Genomic DNA, 24056 nt, shown 5'->3' on the forward strand with positions numbered 1-24056 from the left:
GAGGCTCCCTGTGCGCCAGAAGAATACATTTCTGATCATCCTTGTGGTGGGTGTTGCAGAGGGTTCCACCCTGGATGGGACACCTTTGCAGCCTTCGACTGCATAGAATTGCAGGCTTGAGAAAGGACTTGGAACAGAAAATCGGAAACAGCTGACCAGAGATCCCCTGGGCACATAAGATAGAGCTGAAACTGAACAGATCTAGAAATGATTAGAAATGAATTTGGACGCATAAAGAAAACAGATTCTCTTTACATTATTTGACTTGATCTGTCCTTTTAAAAGTGTTGGGGCTGAGGATTTAGCTCAGTGGCACAGCGCCTGACTGGCAAGAGCAAGGTCATGAGTTCGATCCCCGGTACTGGAAAAAAACCAAAAAAAAAAAAAAAAAGAAAAAAAGTCTTTGCGCGCCCCAAATTGAAGTCACTAGTTTGCCCCAAAGCCAGTCGATGATGATGTTTTCTGTATGTCTGACGCCAAAGTGGGTGGTGGCAGCCGGAGGCACAGCTAAGTATTCAGTGCTGAATTCACTAAGTTTAAATAACTTATTATTTTTCTTTAATATCTTCTGTATTAGAGAAAAGATATTATAATTTTGAATGCTCCAACTTCCTAAAATCACACGTGATGTTGGTTCCATGTATTATGCTTTTGGAATTGTGCCAGTCAAGATAGCTTATATTGGGCCAAGGTAGCAAACAACCCCAAATTTCAGCATCTTCAACTTTTACTCCTGTGCAGGGAGCATATTCATTGCAGGCTGGCTAAGACTCTGCTTGTCATTCAAGAGTGACAGAACAGCCCCTACCTGATAGAGGGAAAAAAATCAGAAAATAATGAGCAGTCTCTCAAAACTTCTGCTCTGAAGGTCCATGTGTCACTTGCACTGTTTCTTAAGAGCAAGCAAGTTCGCTGTGGCTCTCACGGTGGTGAGGATGTACTGGAAAGGGCGGCAGGTGCTCGGATCAACAGAACTTCCAGCACCGCTAGAACCCACAATACAGAAACCACTTATTTGTAGACAACAAATGGCTATCATTTTCTAAAATTATTATATGAAAATGATGTATTTTAATTTCATTAAATATCTTCAACATACAGAAAAATAAGAGATTACTATGAAAAGACATAGTACTGATAGCTCACAAATTATCCACTACTAACACTTGTCATATTGACTTTAGGTGCCTTTGTTAAAATAGAATAAAATGTTATAGCTGCAGTTGAAACACTCTCAGTAATCCCATCCTATTCCCATTTTAACCCTTTTCCCTTTAAAAGTAACCCTATTCTATTACCAGTGTGTATTCCTTTCCCCTATCCTTTCATATCTTTGCTGCAAAAGTACTTTAAAGGTTTACATAATGTGCACTGCATATCTCTTCTGTGTACTTTCCTTTCATCCACTCAAGAGTACATATTTTAGGTGTATCTATGTAGCTGAATATAGATCTAAGTATTTCATTTAGACTATTCGATGTTAGTGCACTATGTGAAAGGATTATAATTTACTTACCATGTTTAGGTTATTTATAACTTTTTAGTGTAACAGACAAAAATACAGTAACACCTTTATATTATCACTTCGTGTATAACAGTTTCTCCAAGATCGATGCCTTCAAAATGAGTGAAATACTTCACTGAAGTCACCTTGAAAGTTTGAAAAACCAGTTGTTATTGATACCAACTTGAAGCTTTCTCAGTGGCAGCTCCAAAGGGACAGAGTTCACAGAAAATTTAGAGTACGGACCAATCTTACCTGAAATAGTTTTCTGAGCATTTAAAAAAAACAAAACAAAAAAAACCTCACAAGCTTTCCTGGACTTCTGCACTGTGTTTAAAGCAGTATAAAGTTCCTGAGTCATCTGGTGTTTGTAAGTGTAAAAGACAGCACTCCTGGAGAGATCTTGTGTCTGAATGAGGAAGGCCAGCAGGAGATTCCACAGGGGTAATTTGGTTTCCAAGGAAATCATAGTGATGTGAAAAGGGACAATAAGGACCAAAGAGAGAAGGGAAATAGATATCTCAGTAGATGATGATTTATAAAGTTAGGGAGTGAGAACTCTTTCCCATGGTGTGATGTCATGTGACTTCAGGGAAGCCAGTCGAGATATAGTGAAATTGTTGCTGCTAGCCAGTATCTATTTCTTATCTTTTCCATCCTGCTAGATCCTGAATTTGTTCAATCTATCCCCACAGAGTGCATGTACTTCAGTTGCAGGGATAGGTCAAAGTAGAATAAAGATAATCCTACAAGAGCTACCAGGTCTAGAAGCGAACTTTGTATTAGTCAGCTTCTCATTACTATAGTAAAATACCTGAGGCAACTAACTTATGAAGAGAAAAGGTTTACTTAGCTCATGGTTTTGCAGGTTTACAAGTATGGCACTCATCAACTCAGTTCTGGTGAGGGCAGCAGATAATGTTGGGGAGCATGTGTCAGAGCAAAAGTCACAACTCGAGACAGGAAGTAGAGAGAGCCACGGGGCTTCACAATCCCCTTTGAGCATCTTTGACTAAGGACTTCTTACCAGGCCTTACCTCCCAAAGGCTTCACCACTTTCAATAGTGCTACCCTGAGAACTAAGTTCTTAATATATGGGCCTTTGGGGGATGTTACCCATATTTAAACCACAGCACATGTGTAAACCAGTTCCCTATAAGAACTGAGGAGAATATGAAGGACTCAAAAATATTAGACACCCCCCAATAAAAAATTCAATTAAAAAATGGGGAACTGAAATGAATAGTCACTTCTCAGAATTACAAATAGAAAATATATACACAAAAAAATGTTCAGCGTCTTTGGAGACCATTAGAAAATGGAAATTAAAATAACACAGATTCCATCCCACTCCAGAAAGAAAGGCTTTTTCATCAAGAAATCAAAGAATAACAAATGCTGGTGAGGCTATGGCAAAGAAGAAACCAGTCTTCATTGTTGGTGGGAATGTAAACTAGTACAACCACTATAGGATCAGCATAGAGAGTCCTCAAACACTGAAAAATAGAAATTCCATTTGACCCAGCTATTCCCCTTCTAGGTATCTTTCCAAATGTCAGGGACATCACGTTACAGAGACATGCATACTTATGTTTATAGCTACACAATTCATAGTAGCTAAATCTTGGAAGCAGCCTACGCATCCATCCACAGATGAATGGATAAAGAAAATGTTGTATCTATACACAATGGAGTATGGAGGTCCAAGTATTTTGCCATAAAGAAGTATAAATGAGACATTTGTAGGAAAATATATGTATCTTGAGACAGTAATGTTAAGTGAAATAAATCAGACACACAAACTTAAATATCTCGTTATTTCTTTTCTTTTTTGTCTTTTTTTTATTTTAAAAATAAAAGGAGGAAAATATTAACAGACAAACAACATTTTACAAAATAGCAAAGGAACAGTACAGACAGAACATTACAGACAGTACAGCCACCAAGACAAGAATGAAGCAAGGAGACTAAAAAGTGACCACGCTGGAAATGCAATTGGAACTGAACACAAATGTGGTTGGTGCAGTAGAAACAGTGACAGTGGGGACAACGACTGCCATCATCTAACGGCGACTGCCAGCCCAAGTGGGGAAGGCGCTGGTGATTAGGCTACAGATGCCTCAGAGAAAGTGAGGCCTGCAGCAGCTTTGCAGTGAATAAACTCTTACAGATATTTTGCAGCGTCAAACCTAGATATGATAGCATGTTAGAAGGTGATCCAAATTCACAAAGGAGTATGGCATTTACCAAGACAGAAAAGATGCCCCGTACTCATTGTAAATTGCATGAGGTGATTTTCAGACTGCTCTTGATAACGCTTTTTACAAATAATTTTGTTTCCAATATTTTACATTATATACTAAATATTACTTTTACTAAGTCTTTTTTTTTTTTTTTTTTTTTTTTTTTTTTTTTTTTTTTTTTGAGACGAGGTCTCACTACGCAGCTCAGGCTGGCCTTGAGCTCACTTTGTAGCCTAGGCTGGCCTTGAACTTGCAACGATTCTCCTGCCTCAGCCTCCCGAGTGCTCCCTAAATATTTCTAAGCAGAGTTTTTAGTATTTTGATACAAACTTGTAAAGCTCACTGCAATTATACATCTACCCATCACACCAGTCATGCCCTTGGTCTAAAATGCCTCCTCCCTCCCCCATTTCCTGTACCTGGCAGTCTCTCGTGCATCTTCCCAGACCCAGTTCAGACGTTAAGGCTGATTTGTATATGTTCAGCTTGCACAGTCTTATTTTTAGTATCAGAAGAAGACTGAACACCCAAGTTTGTGATCTATCAGACTCATGCAACTTAGAAGTTGTAAGGATGACCTATGGGGTAGGGTTCAATGGGCCAGTCCTTCAGCATTTTGTTAAAACATCATACCTTGATGAGTGGTGTGGCATAAGGACGATGTGCCGGACTGGGATTTGGGGAGGCTTGCGTTCTGGTGTCAGCTTTGTGGTTAAAGTTAAGTGCAATCCAGGGCAAGTTGCTTAACATTTTGTTTCTATGGAATCTAAAACAACAACAAAAAAATGTATACACACTTCAAGAAAAGAAAAATAGTATGATTTTTTTTCAACAGATGGTGTTACCCTCATCTGGGGGACCCTAGAGGATGTTGTACATCTCAGAAAACCCACTCCACATGCATTGAAAGTGCATGTGCAGCAATCTCAATGACCAAGGTTACCCAAGCAGCAGTTCGCCACACTAACAAATGTCTGGCAGCTAACTGTCACCGCTGTGAGCACCTCTTGTAATTGTAGAGGCCAAAGGTAACTTGTATTAATCTCAAGATGTCTCAATAAATTTAGCATCGGAATATTTATACAAGTTTTTCTTTTCCTGAAGTGTGTGTACATTTCTTTTGCAGACTCTATATTTCTTCCTCTGTAAAAAAGGTTGTGAATAGGACAATTTTCAAAGTTCTTGGGCACTAAATTCTATAATTTTCTTCCATTACCACACAGAGATACAAGGAGGGAGGGAAATCCCCTAAAATTGTTAGTGCACACAGAAGCAGTAAATATTGAGGGAATCTATGATCAGCTTGACTTTGATGGGTAAGGCTATTTATTCATGGACTGTTTGGGACGCACTGCTCTGAATTTTACTGTTTCCATTGCCTATTAAAGTATAGCTCTTTGATAGCTGAGGCGTGCATCACTGTGTCTTCAGCTGGCTTGACTGTTCAAGGATTCGCGGAGCACAATGCTGGGCCCCAGAGAAAATCTTAATTCCCGCCTTGGAGGGTCTCATGCTGTGATGAGAACAACTCATTTTCCTGCAGGAGAGATGTGAAAATTTGGTTTTGAAGCATGGACTTGACTGTCCATGATAAAGAGAAGTGAGGTAGGAGGAGGGCATTTTAGGAAGAGGGCATGCCTGGTAAAAATGCACGGATACACATTATATTAAGAAAAGCATAGAGGGTGGAGTGATTAACAGAGGGCAAGTAGGGGGAGAGGTGGAAGGGGTAGTGGGAAATAGGACTGCTGAGTTCTATGAAGAAATCAGAAACACTAGGTGCTTCTAGCAGGAAGGTTTTAATACAGGGAGTTAGGTGCTTATGCAATGGCTGGAAAGAAGGAAAAGTAGTTGTAGGTTTGGATCATGTGTCAATTGCTGTTCCCCAGAGGATGTGAGAGTGCTGTTTTCTCCTGATGGATGGAAACAGGATAAAAACTGCAGATATAGCTGCTGCATAGTCCTGAACTAGGACGGCTTCTGTACAGTCTCCTGCATGAGTTACTCCTACTGTAAGGCAAACAACAGACTTAGTGTCCTTTCCATCTACCAGTCTTCTGTGATGTATCTTAGTGACAAAATCACATCTAGAACCTGGTAGTAAGGGAATCTGGGATTTGTAGTTTCCAGGCTTCCAGTCCGTGTGATAGAAGGGGGTAGAAATGAGTGCTGTGTGTCAGAAAACGGTACCTTCCTTAGCTGGCAAGGCAGGTTGAAACTAGATGGTCAAGGGATGGGAGAGGCATGCCAGAGTTAAGAAAGAAGAGGTGGGATGCTTCTGGGATTGAAAAGCAGGACTGTCATGGTGAAATTTACTTTATACAGCCAGGTGTGATAGTGCACGTCTGTAATCCCAGCACTCGGGAGGCTGAGGCAGGATTGTTGTGAATTCCAGGTCAGCCTCGGCTATGAAGTGAGCTCAAGGCCAGCCTGAACTGCATAGTGAGACCTTGTCTCAAAAAAAAAAAAAAAAAAAAATTACTTTGTAAACACTGGTGGCACAATGGAGCCCATTCTTACGAACTAAAACATCAACAAAAAAATCCCACCAAGCTATATGGCAATAATTTATTAAATAGCTACTACACACAGTGGGACTGTGTGATGTGAGCTTTTTAAAAATATTTGTGGTAATCCATCCCTTCAGTATTCTTTCTCCAACTTTTTATTCGGTGTACATTTTGTAACACGCACCGTGAACAGAGATATAAGTCATCTGTGATCTCTGCCCTTAAGAAGCTAATCTTTATCATTTTTTTTTTTCAGGGAAAAATAAGGATATTTTGGAAGTTTGTTTTGGAAGATTGATCCATTGCTTCTCAAAGTACCTTCTGATGAAATCCAATCTTGTAAAATGCTACTGAAATGGTCTCATAATCAACCTAGCTTTAAAAAATTGTACAAAAAAAAATTGTACATATACTTTCCTATGAATTTAAGCCTTAGTAAAAATTACAGTAAAAACTTAACTTTACAATTTTATTTTCTCAGAACTACTCACTTTTGACTTTTAATACTCGTGGGTGGCTGAGTTCTTCAGGGCAGGTCGGGAGACTGGCTGCTTCTATACGAGTCAGTCAAATTGAAGGCTAGGGGACTATTTATAAAAATAGATTTAGATGTGGGAAAATGCAAAGAGAATGATTTTAGCATAGGTGTAATTTCTTAAATTTGGAAGCATTGCCAAGTAGAAAGGACATAATCAAATTTTAATGCCAAAACAATAGCTCTCCAAAATTACTTTGATAAATATGAAACAGCAAGTGCTAGAACCATTCCCTAACGACATGCAAACCCTGGACAATGGATGCCTGTAATTGTTGTGATAGGATATTAAATGGTGAGCTTGTAAATGCTGCGTTCTAAAGTTGCTGGACTTCGTGGAATTGGTAAGAGTTTTGTAAAACCAGTTATATATAACTACTAAATCCTGTGTCTCAAGCAACAGGGAATGTGCTCTTGGTATCTGACATGTGTGGGGGAGTTAGGGGGTCACCAGCTTTGGGAGTGAAGGAAGAGGCTGCTGTAGGTTTGGTTAGGTTTTCTTACAATTAGGGCAAAGGGCACTGACGGTAGCCTCATGGAGACTGTCTCATATCCTGCATGGGTGTGTGTGGTGTGGACTTGAGTCACCGGACAATGGTAGCTGGAGGAAAATGTATTGCTTACATCACAGGATGTTCAAACTCCATCCCAAGACGAGTCCTTTGAGGAGCTGTCCACGTGAACAGCTGGGACACCTGCCAGTCTCCCCTCACAACTTGATTTGGCAGGGGGAGCCGAGAGCAGTGCAACATGGATGACTCTCTGGACATACAAAAAGCTGGGGGAAATCACAATCAGTCTGACTAATAAACCTTGGCATTAAGGTAAGCGTTTGCTAAGTGGAGAAGCACCTAGCGTGGACACTACAAGAGGCCAGAGAAGTGTTCCGCCTGCCTCTGACTCCCACACTGGGTAGGCCTCAGAGGCATCTGGCAGCAACATGAACTCAGTAGAAAATAGAAGCCAAGTGGAACAGTCCCTCAGTCTTCTCAAGCTCTGTGTAACTGTGATGCAGGGATCTTTGGCCTTTGGAACCCTCTAGAAGGTCTCAGCAAAGATGCAACTTGGCTTTTGAAAGGTCAGTCTGGATAGGTGCAGTTGTTAATGGTTCTAAGCAGATGGTATATAAAGAAAGCCCATCAAAAAAAATACGACTAGCATCTCTTACTAAAGGCATTATTTTTATTACTATTTCATAAAGCTTAGTATTTTTCTAAACGAACAAAGTTGGTTTACATGTAGGAAAGTTACAAGTAGATAGCTCAAGACAGTATAGCTACTAGGAATAAGAGCAGAGCTAAATGATATGAGAACAGAGCAGTAAGCAGCAATAAAATTAATTCCTACATAAAGCTAGCAGTGCAATAGGATAAGCAGAAAGCAGCTTTACATTAAAAAAGTTATTTAAATACAGAAATAGCACCTTACAAAAAGGAATTGAAGAATGTAAACTCGGTAGGTAGATTCAAGTATAAAAGTTATACCCCCAACTCTTGTACCAGAACAAATGGGTTTCACAAACCCTGGACAGTGTAGGGCACACACATCCTCAGTGCTGACTCAGCTGCATCTCCTTAGCAGGATCACCAACAATCATCTTCTTCTTTCACTAAATTATACAATGATAGACTCAAGATTGCCATTGCTTCTTCCCTACCCCAATATCCAAATCTAGCTTAGCAGCTTCACTATCATCAGTTGTTCTGTAAGAGAACCATTTTCCCGACAGAACCAACCACTGATTATTTGTACATATCCTAAAGCCACCTTAAGCACTAGGTACAGAATAGAAAAGCCATATTTCTTAGTTTTCTGTTGCCATGTGTGGTCACAAAGCGGTCACATTCTCTTTTGCGGGATTGTTTCTTAACACCTCAAGAAGGATGGATTCTAATAGCACAGTCAGATTACAAAGAGAATTAAAGAAAAGGAAAAGTAGAGCATATCCAGGAACTTGGGCGGGGGCGGGGGGGCAATTTGCTTCCATCTAAACACTGCCCTTTCAGTATATTTTGTGGAAGTTTTTAAGGAGATAGATTTAAAATGTACATACCCTGCCCAGATTTATATGCTGCATTATCCTGTAATCTACCTGAAAACTCGTATTTTCATTTGTTTTGATAAGCAACTATCAGTATTAGTTCAGAGTATTCACTACTATGCAGTTGTTGATGGCTGGAATCACATTCTTAAGCTAACTTCAGAGAAGATTGTAAAAAAGGGAAGAAAATACCACCTTGTAAACTTTAAAAGTTTAGTGTTGATAAAATTTGACATAAGTAGCAAATTCATTTAATCTGGCTACCTACCTTAAGTTTTCAAAAATCTTGTCAGGGTCATAAGGCTAATAGTATCCTGTAGTTCACATAAAGCTACTTTACTCAGACTCGCAGAGTCTTTTAAATTAATACTTTTATTCTTTCATATAACATTTTATTGGGCCCAAAACCAGAAATTAAAAAATAGCCCTATACTAAGGCTCTAAATCGAAGAGAAAAGTTTAACAAACAGAGGAAAAGAACAAAGAAAGGAAGAAAAGAAAAAAATGAACTAGACAGGGAATGAAGAAAGGATGCCATCTGAAAAAATGAGTGAAGTAAATATCAATAAATCCAGAATACAGTGGAGTAGTTCGGATTCTTAATGAACCCCTAAAGTAATCTGGTTTATAAAGAGATATTGCATAACAGTTTCCAGAATGGTATTTGTGCTAGAACAATGACCCTCTGCACTCACTGGGGGGAATACCACTTAACTGTGGTTCGAATTTTCTCAGCAATGGAACATAATGCGCCCATTTTTCCTTTTACCCTTCTAAAGGGTTGAAAGAAGAAAGCAAGTTTAAAAAAAGAAACCCAGGAGAACCACTTACTGACTACATCGGTTTCTATACCCTTACTCCTCAGTATTTCAATCAAAAAGTCCCCTCCAGGCTGATTTTCCAAGTGATTACTTTTTACCATCTCAATTCATTTTTACAAACGATTGTTAAAAGGCATCCATACCTGATACTCTACAATTAACATTTAAATAAAAAAAAAAACACCCCATAGGCCATGTCATAAAGGAAACTGAGCACAGTAGAATTTTTAAGCGAACAGTAAAACCTCATTGTTCTCCTGTTATTTGAGCAGCAGCCATTAGGCGCCTAGGCTTCACCTTAGTTCTCATGACCGGATTGGGTTAGCACAGTTCAGTTATAGCCAGGTGGGTCATTTGGTTATTTTGGTCTTGACGTCTGTCACGTATAGAATAAGTGCAGGGCAAATTAGAGGAAAAAGTACAAACATTCAAGTCGTCATACCCTGAAAAGTATGTGTTAGGCTGTAGTTGTAAACTCTTTGCACTAAATCCCATTTTAGGAACAAAATAAATAATACCATAGGATTCATAACTGAAGGTGGCTTCCCGATGAAGCCTAAAGAAGCAGTAGCTTTTTTAAACTGCAGAAAGAAAGTTCTCTCACCACAGATTTACTCAGGGCAAGTGGAAATACAAGTCGAGAGTGCTTACCCTGCTTAAGTGCTAGACAGCCCCCCTTCAGGAAAACCACAAGGCTCCAGTAGCCTGTTCAGATCTACGTCCAGGAATCAGATGATTCTTGAATCAAAACCACATTAGTCAGTCAGTGCTTTCACTGTGACACCATGCAGAGCCTAACTTTGGCCGGCATTACATGCACAATTAGTAATAACTACTTTCAGGAACACAGATGATCCACGATGTTGGGAAGGTGACAGAACCGGTGAGAGAGCAAGGACACGAGCTGAGGACTGACGGTTATGTTCCACTTAGTGACACAGGGAAGTTCAGGTGGTTTAATCCCACCCCGCCTGCCAAAGCATCTGTTTAGTCAGGCCCGCTGCTGGGGATTTCTAGTCTCCTCTGGGCTGAGCTGGTATTTCGTGACTGATTCCTTTCTCTTCTCCTAAGGACAGGGTCTCCGAGGCTGCCAGGTGTCTTGAAAAATGTCTCACGGTGTGTGCGTCGCATACTCTTGGGTGTCACTGGAACAGGTGACTAAATAAAAAGAGCAGAATCAGAAGCTAAATCAAACTCTTCGGTCTCTGAGCCCGAAGCTCTTGCTTGACTCGTGTCACCATGACCTCTGCGTAGGCATCCCCTCCTCTTGACTTTGTTTTCCTATCAGGCTCATCCTTTCTATCTTTTCCACATCCCTTACCCCAACTGGAAATTAAATTCTGCTTACTCTGGGTGAGGAAAGGCCACCTAACAAAGAGGTTACAGACATGGCCAGGGTCTGGCTGTCCCATCTGTGTGACCTTGGGCAAATCACTTAACCCATTTATCCCTTAGCTATTTCATCAGTGCAGTGAAGATGACAGAAGCAGCAACACCAAGGGCTGTAAGAATTGAACAACATGATCTTTGTCAAACACTTTAGAGCACATGAAACAAACAGTAATTGTACATGCATGCTCTTCTTGTTTACTTACTAATATTTATCCTCTCATGCTAAGTTTATCCTTAACATGTCCTAAAAAGGCAGGGGCCATTATCCTGCTCTATCTTCAGTGCCTAGATTAGCACTGGCTCACAATTTGTGGGAAAAAGCACATATTGGCGTTGGAGACAGAGCTCAGTAGTAGAGCGCTTGCCTAGCATGTTCGATTCCACAGCACTGCAAAAAAGGTTACGTCATCATCATCTTGTTTGAAGACCTCACACAATTACTTGAATACTCAGCATACTTCTGACCCTTTGAGTAACTTGTCTAAAAGAATTTTTTCTGGAGTAAGTAATAACTCCAAATAATACCTTTTATGTTATAGGAATTAAGCAAATATTTACTGAGTATGAGGGACAACTACAACAGATGCATTTATACTTATTATATAGGTCCATTTTTATGTATGCATATTTTTATAAATAAATGTATACATACTCATTACCTCCTAGACATCACATTTTAAGAAAGATGCTAAGGATCTGAGTTAGTATCAAGATTTGTTTCCCTTGAGTCTATGCTATGTAATTAAAATTCACGATCGTTTCCTTAAATGACCTAATGAAATGAAAGCTTGGGAGATCACTGAAGACATCTACATATGCAGTGTTCCTCAAAAACCTACACATGCAGTGTTCCTCAAAAATCTACCTTCATTTAAGTGCCTAAGATGGGCTGATTTTATGTAGGAAATAGAATGATGAAAAAAGTATTTTTAGCTGTAAAGCACAAGATCGCTCACCTAGTATCTCAGCGCTTTGTAAAAGAAACAGGTAATTCTGGGTCCACCATGGAAGCCGGGGAGAGCGTGTCCTAACACCTCTACCCTTCAACCATGCTACTACCGTGAGAACTAGTTACCAGTTACAGAGGAGCCTGCAGGCCTCACCTGTTCTAATTTTACGACTGACACTGGATGTCCCACGCACACAGGGGACTCAGGCTGGATGACGCTGTGTGACCTAGCCATCACTGGACTCAGGTTCCATGAGGGCTGACCCTGAAGCTGAGGGTCTGCGGAAGGGAGTGTGGATAACTTCGGATTAATCATGGCTGCAGGGTTGAGGAGGAGATGAGCTGTAGGTCCAAGGCCAGGCAAGCTGAAATTCACAGGTCCTGTGTTTGGGAGAGTGCCAGGTGCAGAAGAAATCGGCCCGGGCACTGCAGAATAGACAACAGGAAAAGGGCCCACAGGCGGAGACGGTAGGACCATGCAAGGAACACCGAAGGGCGGCAGCTGACCTGAGGATGGTCCCACAGTGTGGGGGATTTGACTGCCAGAGAAGAGCACATTGAAACCATTTAATCCTGAAACGGAAGAATAAAGAAAATCAATACAGCACAGGATTCCATTCATGCTCACGTCCCTCACGGCCCTTTCTAACAGGAGTCCGTGATAAATCAGTGAAGGATGGAACCTTCTCCCACCCCATCAAGTCAGACCCCCATCTACGCTCTTCAGCTTACACGGTTCCTTCACGTCAGCGGTCAGGACTGTGCTCTGACACTTACCTGCATGATCACATGCGAGATGCCTGGGGAAGGTTCTACTGCTAAGTTCCACTGAACCCAAAAGGAGGAGGAAATTCAAACTTGGATCGGAAAATTATTTTTATTATTATCAACTTCTAACTAAAAATTTCTATTTCCTCAAAGATTATCACAGGCCACAAATCAGAGCAGTATTAAAAGTATTTTGACTTTGTCCTAAGTAAAAAGTAGAAATATGTTCACATTTTTTAGCTATGGTAGATTTCTACTGTAACTTAGCACAACTTGGAAATGACAGCAGTTTTGGACTTGTTGCCAGATCTTTTCATGACTACAAATAATTTCAAAAATTACTGTTCTACTTGTTCTTCAGTATAATTGGCTCTTCGTAATCCTATGTTTTCCATGCTCTGCATTTGTGAACATTGTGGAAAGGAACCACAGGCTTCTCCAGTCTGTCTAGTAGTTGATGGCTCAGAAAAAATAAAAATCTCTGTGCTGAGCTCTAATTTCCATTGCGCAGTAGCTGGGTCTGATTTTGCAAATCAAAGTAATCCTAACACTGAATACCACGCTCAACTAAGCATCCAAAGCTAAAGAAATGATAAGTGAATAATAACAGATGCTTACCGTATTTATTTTGGTAGGCTAAAATCAACAAGAAACTGAGGGAATCAATGTAAGAGCGCTTTATAGAAAATATCTTAATAATTAGGTTTCTACTATATTTCAGTTGTCATTTGAAATAGTAACAGCATTTACTATCCAGGTGCCAGATATTTTAAGTCCCTTAGATTTCATATTAAATCTAATTCAGGGTTTACAGCACTCTTTTTCTTTCTTTTTTTGTCTTTTTGAGACAGGGTCTCACTATGCAGTTCAAGCTGGCCTTGAGCTCACTTTGTAGCCTACACTGGCCTGAACTTGCAATGATCCTCCTGCCTCAGCCTCCTGAGTGCTGGGATCACAGGCGTGTGCCACCACGCCAGGCTCACAGCACTCTTATGAAGCAGGTGCTATTGTTGCTGCTGTACCAATGAGGTGGGCTGAACGCTCAGCTTAAGTTCATGAAGATAATAAGTGGTTTTAAACATCAATCCCTTTTGCTGCAGATCATAACAAATCCAAATCAAAACAAGGGTAAGTGCAAAATGACTCAGAAGCAGCAGACCCCAGTATCTCAGCGAACTTGCTTTCTTTGGTCAGTGACAGACAAAACTAAAAAAAAACCCAGTTGATGGTCAGTATCCCATAGGGGACCTCTTATGGTTTGGATCACAAGTGTCATGTGTTCAAAGGGGCTTTGGAAGGTGACTGGATCATGGGGACGACAGACCCATCAGTGGGTTTATCCACGGATGAATTCTAGCTGAGTGTGTGGTTACGGGTGCAGCCTGGCTGGAGAAAGGGGGTCACTAGGGGTGTACCCTGGGGGGTGTATCTCGTTTCGAATCTTCTCCCTCTGCTTCCTGGCAGCCACAGGTTGAGCAGCTTTCCTTTGCCAGGCCTTTCCACCCTGCTGTTTCTGCCTGAGAGCTGGCTGACTGTGGAAACCGTGAGCCAAAAATCAACCTCTCCTCCTTTAAGTTTTAGGGGTCAAGTATTTTATCCCAGTGATGAGGAAGTGACTAATACAGGTCACAAAGCCACGATGACACCTCTTACCGGGTGGGGACTGCACATACAGATACTGCAGCAAAGATGGTTCTTTGGTGCTTTCACTTTCTTTTGAAGGCTTTTCAGTATCTGTGTTTCTTGAAGGATTTCCACACTCAGAAGAGACAAAGCAGTTTGCGGTAGCATTTCCAGAAGCCTCTTCTGCAGCAGGGTGTGGAATATTCCCGTGAGTGTCTTCCAGGGACCCAGAGCCCCTGCTTCCCATAGTCTTGGCAGAGGCAAGGTCTCTCGAATCGGAAGGCTTCTAAGTGTAACCAAACCAGGAAACATAAAAGCAAGTCAGAATTCCAGCAATCAATCTCACGACACTTTCTTCAAAGCACCTAACACATAAACAGAAAGGTAAAACACAGCCGTGCGCCACGGCGATGCATGCACATCAGTTGTTCACGTTCTGCTTACAGGACTGTGTGAAGATGAATGTCACTCCATGTGTACTGCAGGCTCGTGATTCCTAAATATAGAAATGATAATGGAAATCTGGCCATGGTGTTTAGCCTATGAAATAAGTTTCTGAGCTGGTAACACATAAAGAGTGTTGATGCTTTTAGCTTTTGGGGCCTTCTAAGAATTGTGGGCTGGCCCAAAGCCTTCTTGGTTGTCTAAGACATATGCTTGTCAGATTTTCACTTCTGATCTGCAACCCCGGGCTATGTACCGAATTAGAAAAATGCATTCTGGCAAGAAAAAAAGCATCTAGGAGCAAGCTTCTTAATGAATGGATGATTTCCGTGTGGCGTGCCCAGCTGACCCATGGCAGACTGTTGTGATAGAGGTGCTTCTCTTTCTGAGAGTTTTACTGGACACAGGTCATTGACCTCTGCATGGCTGCTAAGTGGGAGATGCAGACAGCTCATGCTTTTATTCTCTTCATTTTGGAATCAGGGAAAAGGTATTGTTGGGTGAAGAGAACTGAACAGTACAGGCACTGCCAGCCAGCTGGTCCGTCAGCCAGCACCCCTGTCCCCAGCTCTGAAATTCAGCTGTGACCTGGGCTGAGATGACGGTGGCAGTGAATCTAACATTTTTGTTTGAAAGGTATGCAAAAGAGACTGAGGAGAATTAAACAAATAATATTATCAGCGGCTGCCACTATGTGGTAAGTTAGTGAATAAAGTTTCTTCTTTTTTATACTTTTTGACATTTTAAAAGAATTGTAATTCTCCCCTTTTTGTGGTACTAGGGATTAAAGATAGTGCCCTAGCAGAGTTGCCCAGTCTGGGTCTTATTAGCATCTTATGTGTAACTCTGTGCCTTCAGGGTTACTGGGAAGGCACCAGACACATTCACCCATGCCCCCTCACCTTGGGCATGACCAGGGATAGGGGGCTGTCTTCAAGTTCCCGACTTTGTCTTTTAGAGGCAGGCTCGTGCTCCTCCAGGGGCTTCCTGTCCTCACAGAGGCGCTTCTGACTGGAGGGGGCCAAGGACAGCTCTGCTGTGGCTGGGACCCCCGAGCTTCTGCCGTCCCTCTCCGACCCCGACTCTAGGGATGGTCCCTCTCGCAGGCTTGCACACAGCATGAACAGTGAGGTGGAGGGCACGTACATCAGGGGCTGGCCGGCAAGCAGAGCCGGCTTTATGCTCTCCCCGTCAGAGGACATTGGAGCAAGGGACATGCCTACTTGCCCACTAAGACTGGTCTGCAGGGAGAGTGCTGGCAAGTCTGTTTGAGCAACAGAAAAGACTTGGTGGGCTAATGGATTGACACAGTATTCAGAGTCGAAAGGGAGGCCGGGGTCTGAGCTGCCTGCAGTAGGCACCGCTCTCTCACGGGCAGAGGCACTTTCCCTGTAATGAAAGGAAACACAGTGAGCACCACCAAGTGACCAGGTTCTCCATCCCGACTCTACCTTCCTCAGAGACCGACCCAGTGAGGAGCGGGGACACACTCTTCGGGCTGTTCGGTGGCAGCGTTTGTGGACAGATGATAGAGACCGGACCAGACTTTGATTTAGAGAAAGGTTAGCCTCGGATGTCTCAGATCAAGTGTCAAATAAACGAAGAGAACCGTGAATAAAGAAATAAACTCATCTACTAAGTAATTACTCTCATTCTTGTCCCATGCTGCTCAGTATCATTACAGAATTCTTTTTTTTGTTGTTGTTTTTTTCTCCGGTACCAGGAACCGAACTCAGGACCTTGCGCTTGCCAGGCAGGCACCTTTGCCGCTGAGCTAAATCCCCAGCCCCAACAGAGGTTTTTTTTTTTTTTTTTTTTTTTTTTTTACACTGGTACCAGGAACCGAACTCACGACCTAGCGCTTGCCAGGCAGGCGCTGTGCTGCTGAGCTAAATCCCCAGCTCCCATTACAGAATTCTTAATAGACATTCAAAATTAAATCCCATTCATATATCAGATTATAGGCAGTGTCCGGGCCTTTTCTAAAAAAACACTCCAAATATTTAAGAACATGTTTATGCTTTTAGTACATTTTTGGGAAGAGAAGAGGGAAATCCTTTAAGAAATGCTAGGGAAGACAGATTTCTTGTCGCCCTTCTGATGGGAGCACCGAGGCCCACTCTGCCCGCTTTCTCATCTTGCATTTTGCTGCGGGAACAAAATGGAGTGCACTAGGCTCTAAGGAAGAGTGCGCCTCTCTATCCATGGCTTCGCTAAGTGAGGCATCGCATTACTCAGCTCTGTGAAACTCAACAGACCCACAATGAGTGTATCAACCAGTACCCAATGCCAGCCGCTGGTCTTCACCCTTCCAGCTGCGCCAGCAAAGCTGCCACCACCATACGCCCCAGATGTCCTCGCTCTTTTCCTCTTTCTCTTTTTTGGGGACAGGGACTTGCTTTCTATTTCAGGTTGGCCTTGAACTTACTTTACAGCCCAGGCTACATCAAACCCTCAGTCCTGCTGCGTCAGCTTCCCTAGTGCTAGGATTGTAGGTGTGTACCACCACACCTGACCAGATGTTCTTTCTGATGCCTCTCCTGGAGTGAGTCGGCTGTCTTACACTACTTTCCCTTCTTTCCCTCTCTGGCTGACATGGTTCAGATCTGTACGTCAGTAGACCAGAACTACCACCAACCAAGGCCCTGTTTGGTGACCTACTTGATCATCAGGAGCCCTTCTCTACTTCCAGTCTCACCTGTTTAAAGCAGCCAGAAGGATCTTCCCCAGTGGATTTGTTCTTCAGGGTCTGTCTGTTGAATCTAAATGCTTCCACTTAGCTTTGAATACTTTTTTGCTCATCTGGCCTATACCCAACCCCTTTCAAATGACATTTCCTTTTACTATCCTATTCAGACAAATCATGACAGCTAAACGAGTCAGGCTTTGTCCATCTACTCTCTGACCCCGACTCACAATCTCTTTCTTATCAGATGTTCATTAAGAACCTTTCTCATTCCCTTTTTAGTGTTTTTTTCCCCTGCTTTCTCAGGTTATATATGGATTTGTTTTAAAATTAGATCTCAAATTTAAAGCAGATGGTCTGGATTTGAATCCTACCTCTGTCACTTAGCAGCAGTCTGACCATGGGCAAGTTACTTAACTTCTTTTAGTTTCCTTTCTATAAAATGAGGACAATGGGGGCAGCCTCACGGGATTATGACCAGATGGGTTTATAAACACTGAGGTAGCACCTGGTACGCAGTATGCAAAGTTAGCTATGATGACGACAAAATGATCCATGGACTGAGACGCACTATTTCTCAATGGGATGTTTGTGTGACGTTTTGTATGATGTTTTTTCTTTTTCTTTTTTTTTTTTTTGGTCTTTTTGAAGCGGGGTCTTGCTATGAAGTTCAGGCTGGGCTTGAGCTTACTTTGTAGCTCAGCCTGGCTCGAACTCATGATGATCCTCCTGCCTCAGCCTCCCAAGTGCTGGGATTACAGGCGTGAGCCACCACACCCGGCAGTGTGATGTTTTTTTAAAATCAGTGTATTTGTTTTTTTATTTTGTTCTCTTTCTATTAACCTTCATAGCTTAGAGGATACATTTTTCATATTTTTGCATTACTGATACTACACAGTTGGGAACAAAGGGAAAATTTATCAATTCTTAATTTTAAAAAATGGATGATTTAAAGTTTCTCTCTTGAGGGATGACACATCACTTGAGTCAAGATTAACACCGGTAAACAGAAAGACTACTTACTGTAAATTGTCTTCTATTTTCTGCCTGTAGACAGCAGCTAGACTTCCAATCTCTAAGGAATAACCACCTGATTCTGAAAAGGAAAAGGAAGGTTTAACAAATATGGCAAGAGCCCTAGGTACACCTCTTGCCACGGACTGTATTACTTGTAATTTGGGGATTAGAAGATTATCTCAAATCTGTTCTTGCTTTGATTCAAAGAGAAAAATTTCTCAAATGGCAAATTCAGGTCTCATTAAGAATGAATAAGAAACCAAACCAAGCCAAAACCAAAATAAGTGCTGCTTGTCAGTCTGAAGAATTTCTGAGATATATTAAACAGGCCAACCATGGCAAACCAATTGTTCAAGACTGACTGGATCAATTTCAGGCGTGGGGCCATGTTCACACACTGTGCAGTCAGCATCTCCTTTGCTGCCAATAATTGTTTTACTTCAGGCAAGTGAAAAGCAGATCTCTGAAAAAATAGGCAGGATCTAGAATCAGATCATTTTAAAATGTCAGCATATGGGTCAGGCTACAATTTCATGGCACCTGATGGATCACAGGGAGTAAGCAGGGGCGGATACCTTGTTCCTCTCTGTACGGGCTGCTGGGTTCTGAGATCACTTTCCTCTCTATCCTTTCAGATGTCTGAACTGTGTTAAAGGAACCATAACGAGCCAGCCTCTGTTTTGCACAGACTTGAATCTTGCCATATGTTTCTCTTTTCAATTCTGGTAAGACAGATGCGGAAACATCCACTAGTTCATCATCTAAATAAACGAGAGAATTGGTAGTGTTGTTACACAGCTGTAATTCAGGATGATTTTAGTCTTTTCAAGAGATGACTTTGAACCTATAATTGGAACAGTTACCCCATAAATAAAAAAGAAAGACAATCAAAGGAATTTTATGAGTCTTGTCTCAAACCCCATTTTTTGATATATTCCTTTTTTTAAAAGTTAGTGGATAACTATAAAGTGAGAATGAATCCACAAATGCTAAAATTATCTGAACTACGACAAAAGTAGAGCAAGATGTTCTTCAACCCAAATTGGAACAAGCCTGACATTTTAATGCTCTGCTGGGCAGAGAATATCAAAGGAAAACCTGACCACACTCAGCACAACCATGCATATTTTGAGATTCACTTTCAAGATTAATTGAAATCTGCTTCTTATGCCAAAGCTCTAAGGCAATGAGTAGCAGAATCGCTATTTGCTATTATTAGGCTTTATTATTTCTTTCTTAGGCAGCAGGAGGCTCAGTTACCAAGTGACCACAGGAGAAAGGTCAGCAGACTTTGTGGTAGAAATGCTGCAGAAGAGTAAGGATAACAGAAGGTTGGTCCTTGGAAGACCATTCTGTGTTTAAAGGCACCTGTATAAAGTCGAGCAGAGCTACCCATCTAGATGCAGGCAGCCAATTCTGCCATCCACACAGTGATTCTTTCTTTGCTTATTTGTGCTAATTTTTTTCCAAGCTCAAAATAGTATTTTAATTAAATTCTGATTTAACACACTGAAACACTGACTTGCATCTTATAAAATGCACACTTTGATGTTAATATAACTTTAAAAACACTTAACCTCCTGGAAGACAAAATAGGTAAAACTCTAAGTCCCAAGAATCAACAAATGGGATCATATCAAATTAAAAAGCTTCTGCACAGTCAAAGAAACAACTAACAAAGTAAAAACACAATTTAAAGCTGGGAAATATTTTTTTTTTGGTAGCTCTTCTTCAGACAGAGGATTAATAAATAGAATATATAAAGAACCCCCCAAAATTAGCCCCCCCCTAAAGAAAAGACTCAATCAAAAAATAGGCAAGTGAAGTGAACAGGCACTTTACAGAAGTAGAAGTGTCTAATAAATACATGAAGAAATGATCAATATCACTGACCATTAGAGAAATGCAAATTAAAAGATTCCATTTTACATCAGAAAGAATGGCCATTGTCAAGAAATCAAAAAGTAACAAATGCAGGCCTGGCTACAGCAAAAAAAGAATCTTCCTACATTGTGGGTGGGAATGTAAACCAGTATAAACATTATGGAAATCAGTATGAAGATTTCTCAAAGAACTAAAATTAGAAATTCCATATGACCCAGCCATCTCCCTTCTAGATATCTTTCCCAAACACATAGTACAGAATATTTCTCTTTGATTTAGGTACTCAACTGCTATAAACATCTGTTAGTATTGTTTTTGCTGAATCCCACAGCATAGGTTTTGGTATGCTGTCTTTCATTTTTGTTTCAAGAAATATTTAAACGTGTCCTTTGATTTTTTCACTGACTCACTAGTCATTGAAGAAAATATTGTTTAATTTCCATGTATTTGTACAATTTTTAAAGTTCCTCTGTAGATTTCTAGTTTTACTCTAGTAGAGAAGATACAGGCTATGATTTCCATTTAAAAAATTGTTGAAGGCATGGGGCTGGGGATTTCAGTCAGTGGCACAGTGCCTGCCTGGCAAGCACAAGGTCGGGAGTTCAATTCCTGGTACCAGAAGAAAAACAAAAACAAACAAAAATTGTTGAAGGCTTATTCTGTAGTCTGACATCAACTCTATCTTGGAGAGTATATTTTGTACTTGTTGGATGAAATATTATGTAAATATGATAGATCCATTGGTCTACAGTGTAATTGTACTTCAATGTTTCCTTGATTTTTTTTAATGTAGCTATGCCCACTGGCAAAAAAGGTGTATTTAAGTCTCATTATTCCTATATGATAGTCCATCTCATTTTAGATATAATGATGTTTGCTTTATACAATTGTGTGCTTCAGTGTTGGGTGCATATATATTTAAATTTTAAAAATTTCTTCTTGCTGATTGATCTTTTTATTATTAAACAGTGACCTTTTTGTCTTTTTAGAAAGATCTCTGACTTAGTCTATTTTATTTGAGAAATACAGCTACTCCTGCTCACTGAGGTTTTTACCTTTTCTCATCCATTCACTTTCAGCCTATGCATGCCTTTACTGGTGAAGTGGTTTTCTTATGGGCAGCACATCACTGGGCCTTGTTTTTATATCCCTTCAGGAAGTCTTTATCTTTTAATTGGGGGACATAATCTGTTTACATTCAGTGTTACTGATCTGACATACTCTTGTCATTCTGTTAGTTTTCATTTTTCTTATCTTGTATGCCCTCTGCTCCCTTCTTCTCTGGATTAGCTTATGTACTGAGACGTTTGATTTTCTTCTGTTTTTGTGCATCTGCTCTGTTAACAAGTTTTACACTTTCAGGTGTTTTCATGATGGTAGTTAGAGCTTCATTTCTGGTATAAGTTTCTTGAATTCTTTGTCAGGCAATTCATCAATTTCATTTTTCTGGAAGTCTCTTACTAAGAAGCTACTGTGTTCCTTTGCAAGCATATTACCTAGTTTTTTCATGTTTCTTGTGTCCTTACTTTGATGTTTGTGTATCAAAGTAGCTGACTACTAATTTTATAGGCTGTCTTTCACAATAAAAGACTTTCCCCTGATAATATGTCCCAGGGGAGTGATGTCCCAGGGCAGTGAACCTTTCAGAGACAAGTGCCCAAACTACAACCCCAAACCCACTGACTTACCACAAAGTGCCAATGCTGCAATTAAACCTGAATATTGCTGAATATTGAGGTTTTAGTTTAGGAAAAAAAAAAACCCAACTCATACATTAACATCTTTCATCTTAAAAACATGGATAACATATGTGCCATAGGTTCGCCACCACTGTTGGAGGGATTTGGACAGGCTGTGTTAGCTTTTGTTCCAGGTAGGTGCTTTACTGTAGTCTTTGTGTAGCTTCTTCAGCTGTAGTCAGTACCATCAATGTTAGAGAACTCGCTTCTTAGGGTCTCAGGTGCTGGAGTGTGAAGACAGGGTGACAAGCTGTTATATGGGGGCCATAAGAGAATGGGTAGGGCCACTTAGGGAAGGCTGCTTGGCCTCTTTCCAGTTATGGATGGGTCGGCAAGGCTACTCAACTTTTTCCTTGGGGCTCTATAGACCAAAGTACTTAGGGCAGGGTTCTCGGCTTCTTCTTATTTTCTTTTTTCCGGTACTGGGAATTGAACTCATGACCTTGTACTTGCCAGGCAGGTGCTGTGCCGCTGAGCTAAATCCCCAGCCCTTGGCTGCTTCTTAGAGTGTTAGGTGGGGCTGCACATCTGATTCCAAGGTGTCTTCAGAGATAAGCCACTCCAGGCTGGTTGCTGGGCTGCTTGCTGGGGCTGATGATGGGTAGGTAGGAATGTGTGGCTGATTCCAGGGCAGCAGGAGGATGTGTGGGGCCAGCTGTTTCCCAGGGACCTCTGCAGGGCTGAGCCACTCAGCCTAGAGTGACTGCGCAGGAGATGCTGTGCTTGGTTCCCTTCTTCATAAGGGCATCGTGTATCTCTGTTCTGCAACATCTGATTCCACTGCTCTGCCTCAAATGTTCCAGTGAAACACATCTCTTCTTTGTTTTGGTTCTTTGTTGTACAGGGAATGACACCAGACACGTTTAGTCAGTCATCTTGCTGGTGTCACCCTTGGGAGCCATTTTAGGTAGCAAAATCACTCATGAAAAGCATAAGACTGAAGACACGACACTAAGAAACGGCAAAGCTAAGACAAGACTTGTTCTACCATATCCAGGAATGTGTACATCGGCAACTTAATTTTTTTTCTTTTTTGCATTTTTGCAAATGGCTGAAAATACTGTGAATATTGATTTTGGGGGTTACATATACATTTTAGTAAATAAGCAGATTCACAAATAAGCAATCTATGAATAATTGGGATCAGCTTTGGGGAAAACACAAACCTAGCACGGTAGAAAGCAGAGCGGAGCTTGCCTAGGGGTGGGCCAGTGTGGAGGAAACACAAAGGGGCAGGGGAAGACTTCTGTGGGTGATAGCCACGTTTATTAATTCTGGTGATTACTTCATTGGTGCATAACTGTAAGTTTTACATAAGCAAAAACATCAAATTGCCATTTTAACTTTGTGCTATTTATTGTACACCAATGATACTTCAATCAAGCTGATAAAACATCTATGTATGATAGTTTGCCAAACTGGAGAAAAGAAAAAGACATTTATAAAGTTTAACTGTTACTTAAAAGGTAAAGGAGAATGAATCAAGGAATGAAAGGTGCCCTGAAGTTCCAAACTCAGCTGCTGGGTTGATGATGTTATTCTATCAGTAGCAGATCTAGGGAATAAGGAAAGAGGACCAGGTTTCTGAGGGTAAAGAAAATAAGTTCAATCTGAGGTTGCAGACCCTGTTCCAAATCCATATCAAGTCGGAGTTCTCCTAGTTGTTCTCCCACTGGTTGTGCAAATACACAAATTCCTTGACTTCTCAACACCATCTTCTCTTCCCAAAGATCTTATTTTTTCAATGGTGTCACCATCTTTCCTCTTAACACATTCACAGTGGGGCTGTAATTCATCTGTCTTGCTGCTGGGCAGCTCAAACCGTCTGATACATGACTATACGACTTGTATCAACAGTGGCACAAGCTGCCTGATGGGACAGTCACACATGTACCCCTGG

The 24056-nt window shown here is 41.1% G+C and overlaps 1 protein-coding gene and 1 long non-coding RNA gene across 4 annotated transcripts in view; one reads left to right on the forward strand and one right to left on the reverse strand.

The window, feature by feature from the left end:
* LOC106149305 overlaps positions 1-6711 on the forward strand; it is a 10007-nt gene extending 3296 nt beyond the window's left edge. Inside the window, exon 2 of the long non-coding RNA XR_001235383.1 lies at positions 6514-6711. This is a non-coding gene — a long non-coding RNA (uncharacterized LOC106149305). The remainder of the gene's footprint in view (positions 1-6513) is intronic.
* Positions 6712-7956: 1245 nt separating this feature from the next.
* E2f7 (E2F transcription factor 7) overlaps positions 7957-24056 on the reverse strand; it is a 38633-nt gene continuing 22533 nt past the window's right edge. For 2 of the 3 annotated variants that reach the window (XM_005374351.2, XM_005374349.1), the window contains exons 8-13: positions 19109-19294; positions 18540-18612; positions 15733-16219; positions 14417-14672; positions 12150-12568; positions 7957-10812 (exon numbers count right to left, since the gene is read on the reverse strand). In XM_005374351.2, the coding sequence (XP_005374408.1) occupies positions 10642-10812; positions 12150-12568; positions 14417-14672; positions 15733-16219; positions 18540-18612; positions 19109-19294 (1592 nt within the window). In that variant the 3' untranslated portion in view covers positions 7957-10641. The remainder of the gene's footprint in view (positions 10813-12149; positions 12569-14416; positions 14673-15732; positions 16220-18539; positions 18613-19108; positions 19295-24056) is intronic. The other variant, XM_013517776.1, reaches the window with a different exon arrangement.

The sequence above is a fragment of the Chinchilla lanigera genome, unplaced genomic scaffold (assembly GCF_000276665.1).
Source record: "Chinchilla lanigera isolate Chin_1 unplaced genomic scaffold, ChiLan1.0 scaffold00004, whole genome shotgun sequence".
Lineage (NCBI taxonomy): Eukaryota > Metazoa > Chordata > Mammalia > Rodentia > Chinchillidae > Chinchilla > Chinchilla lanigera.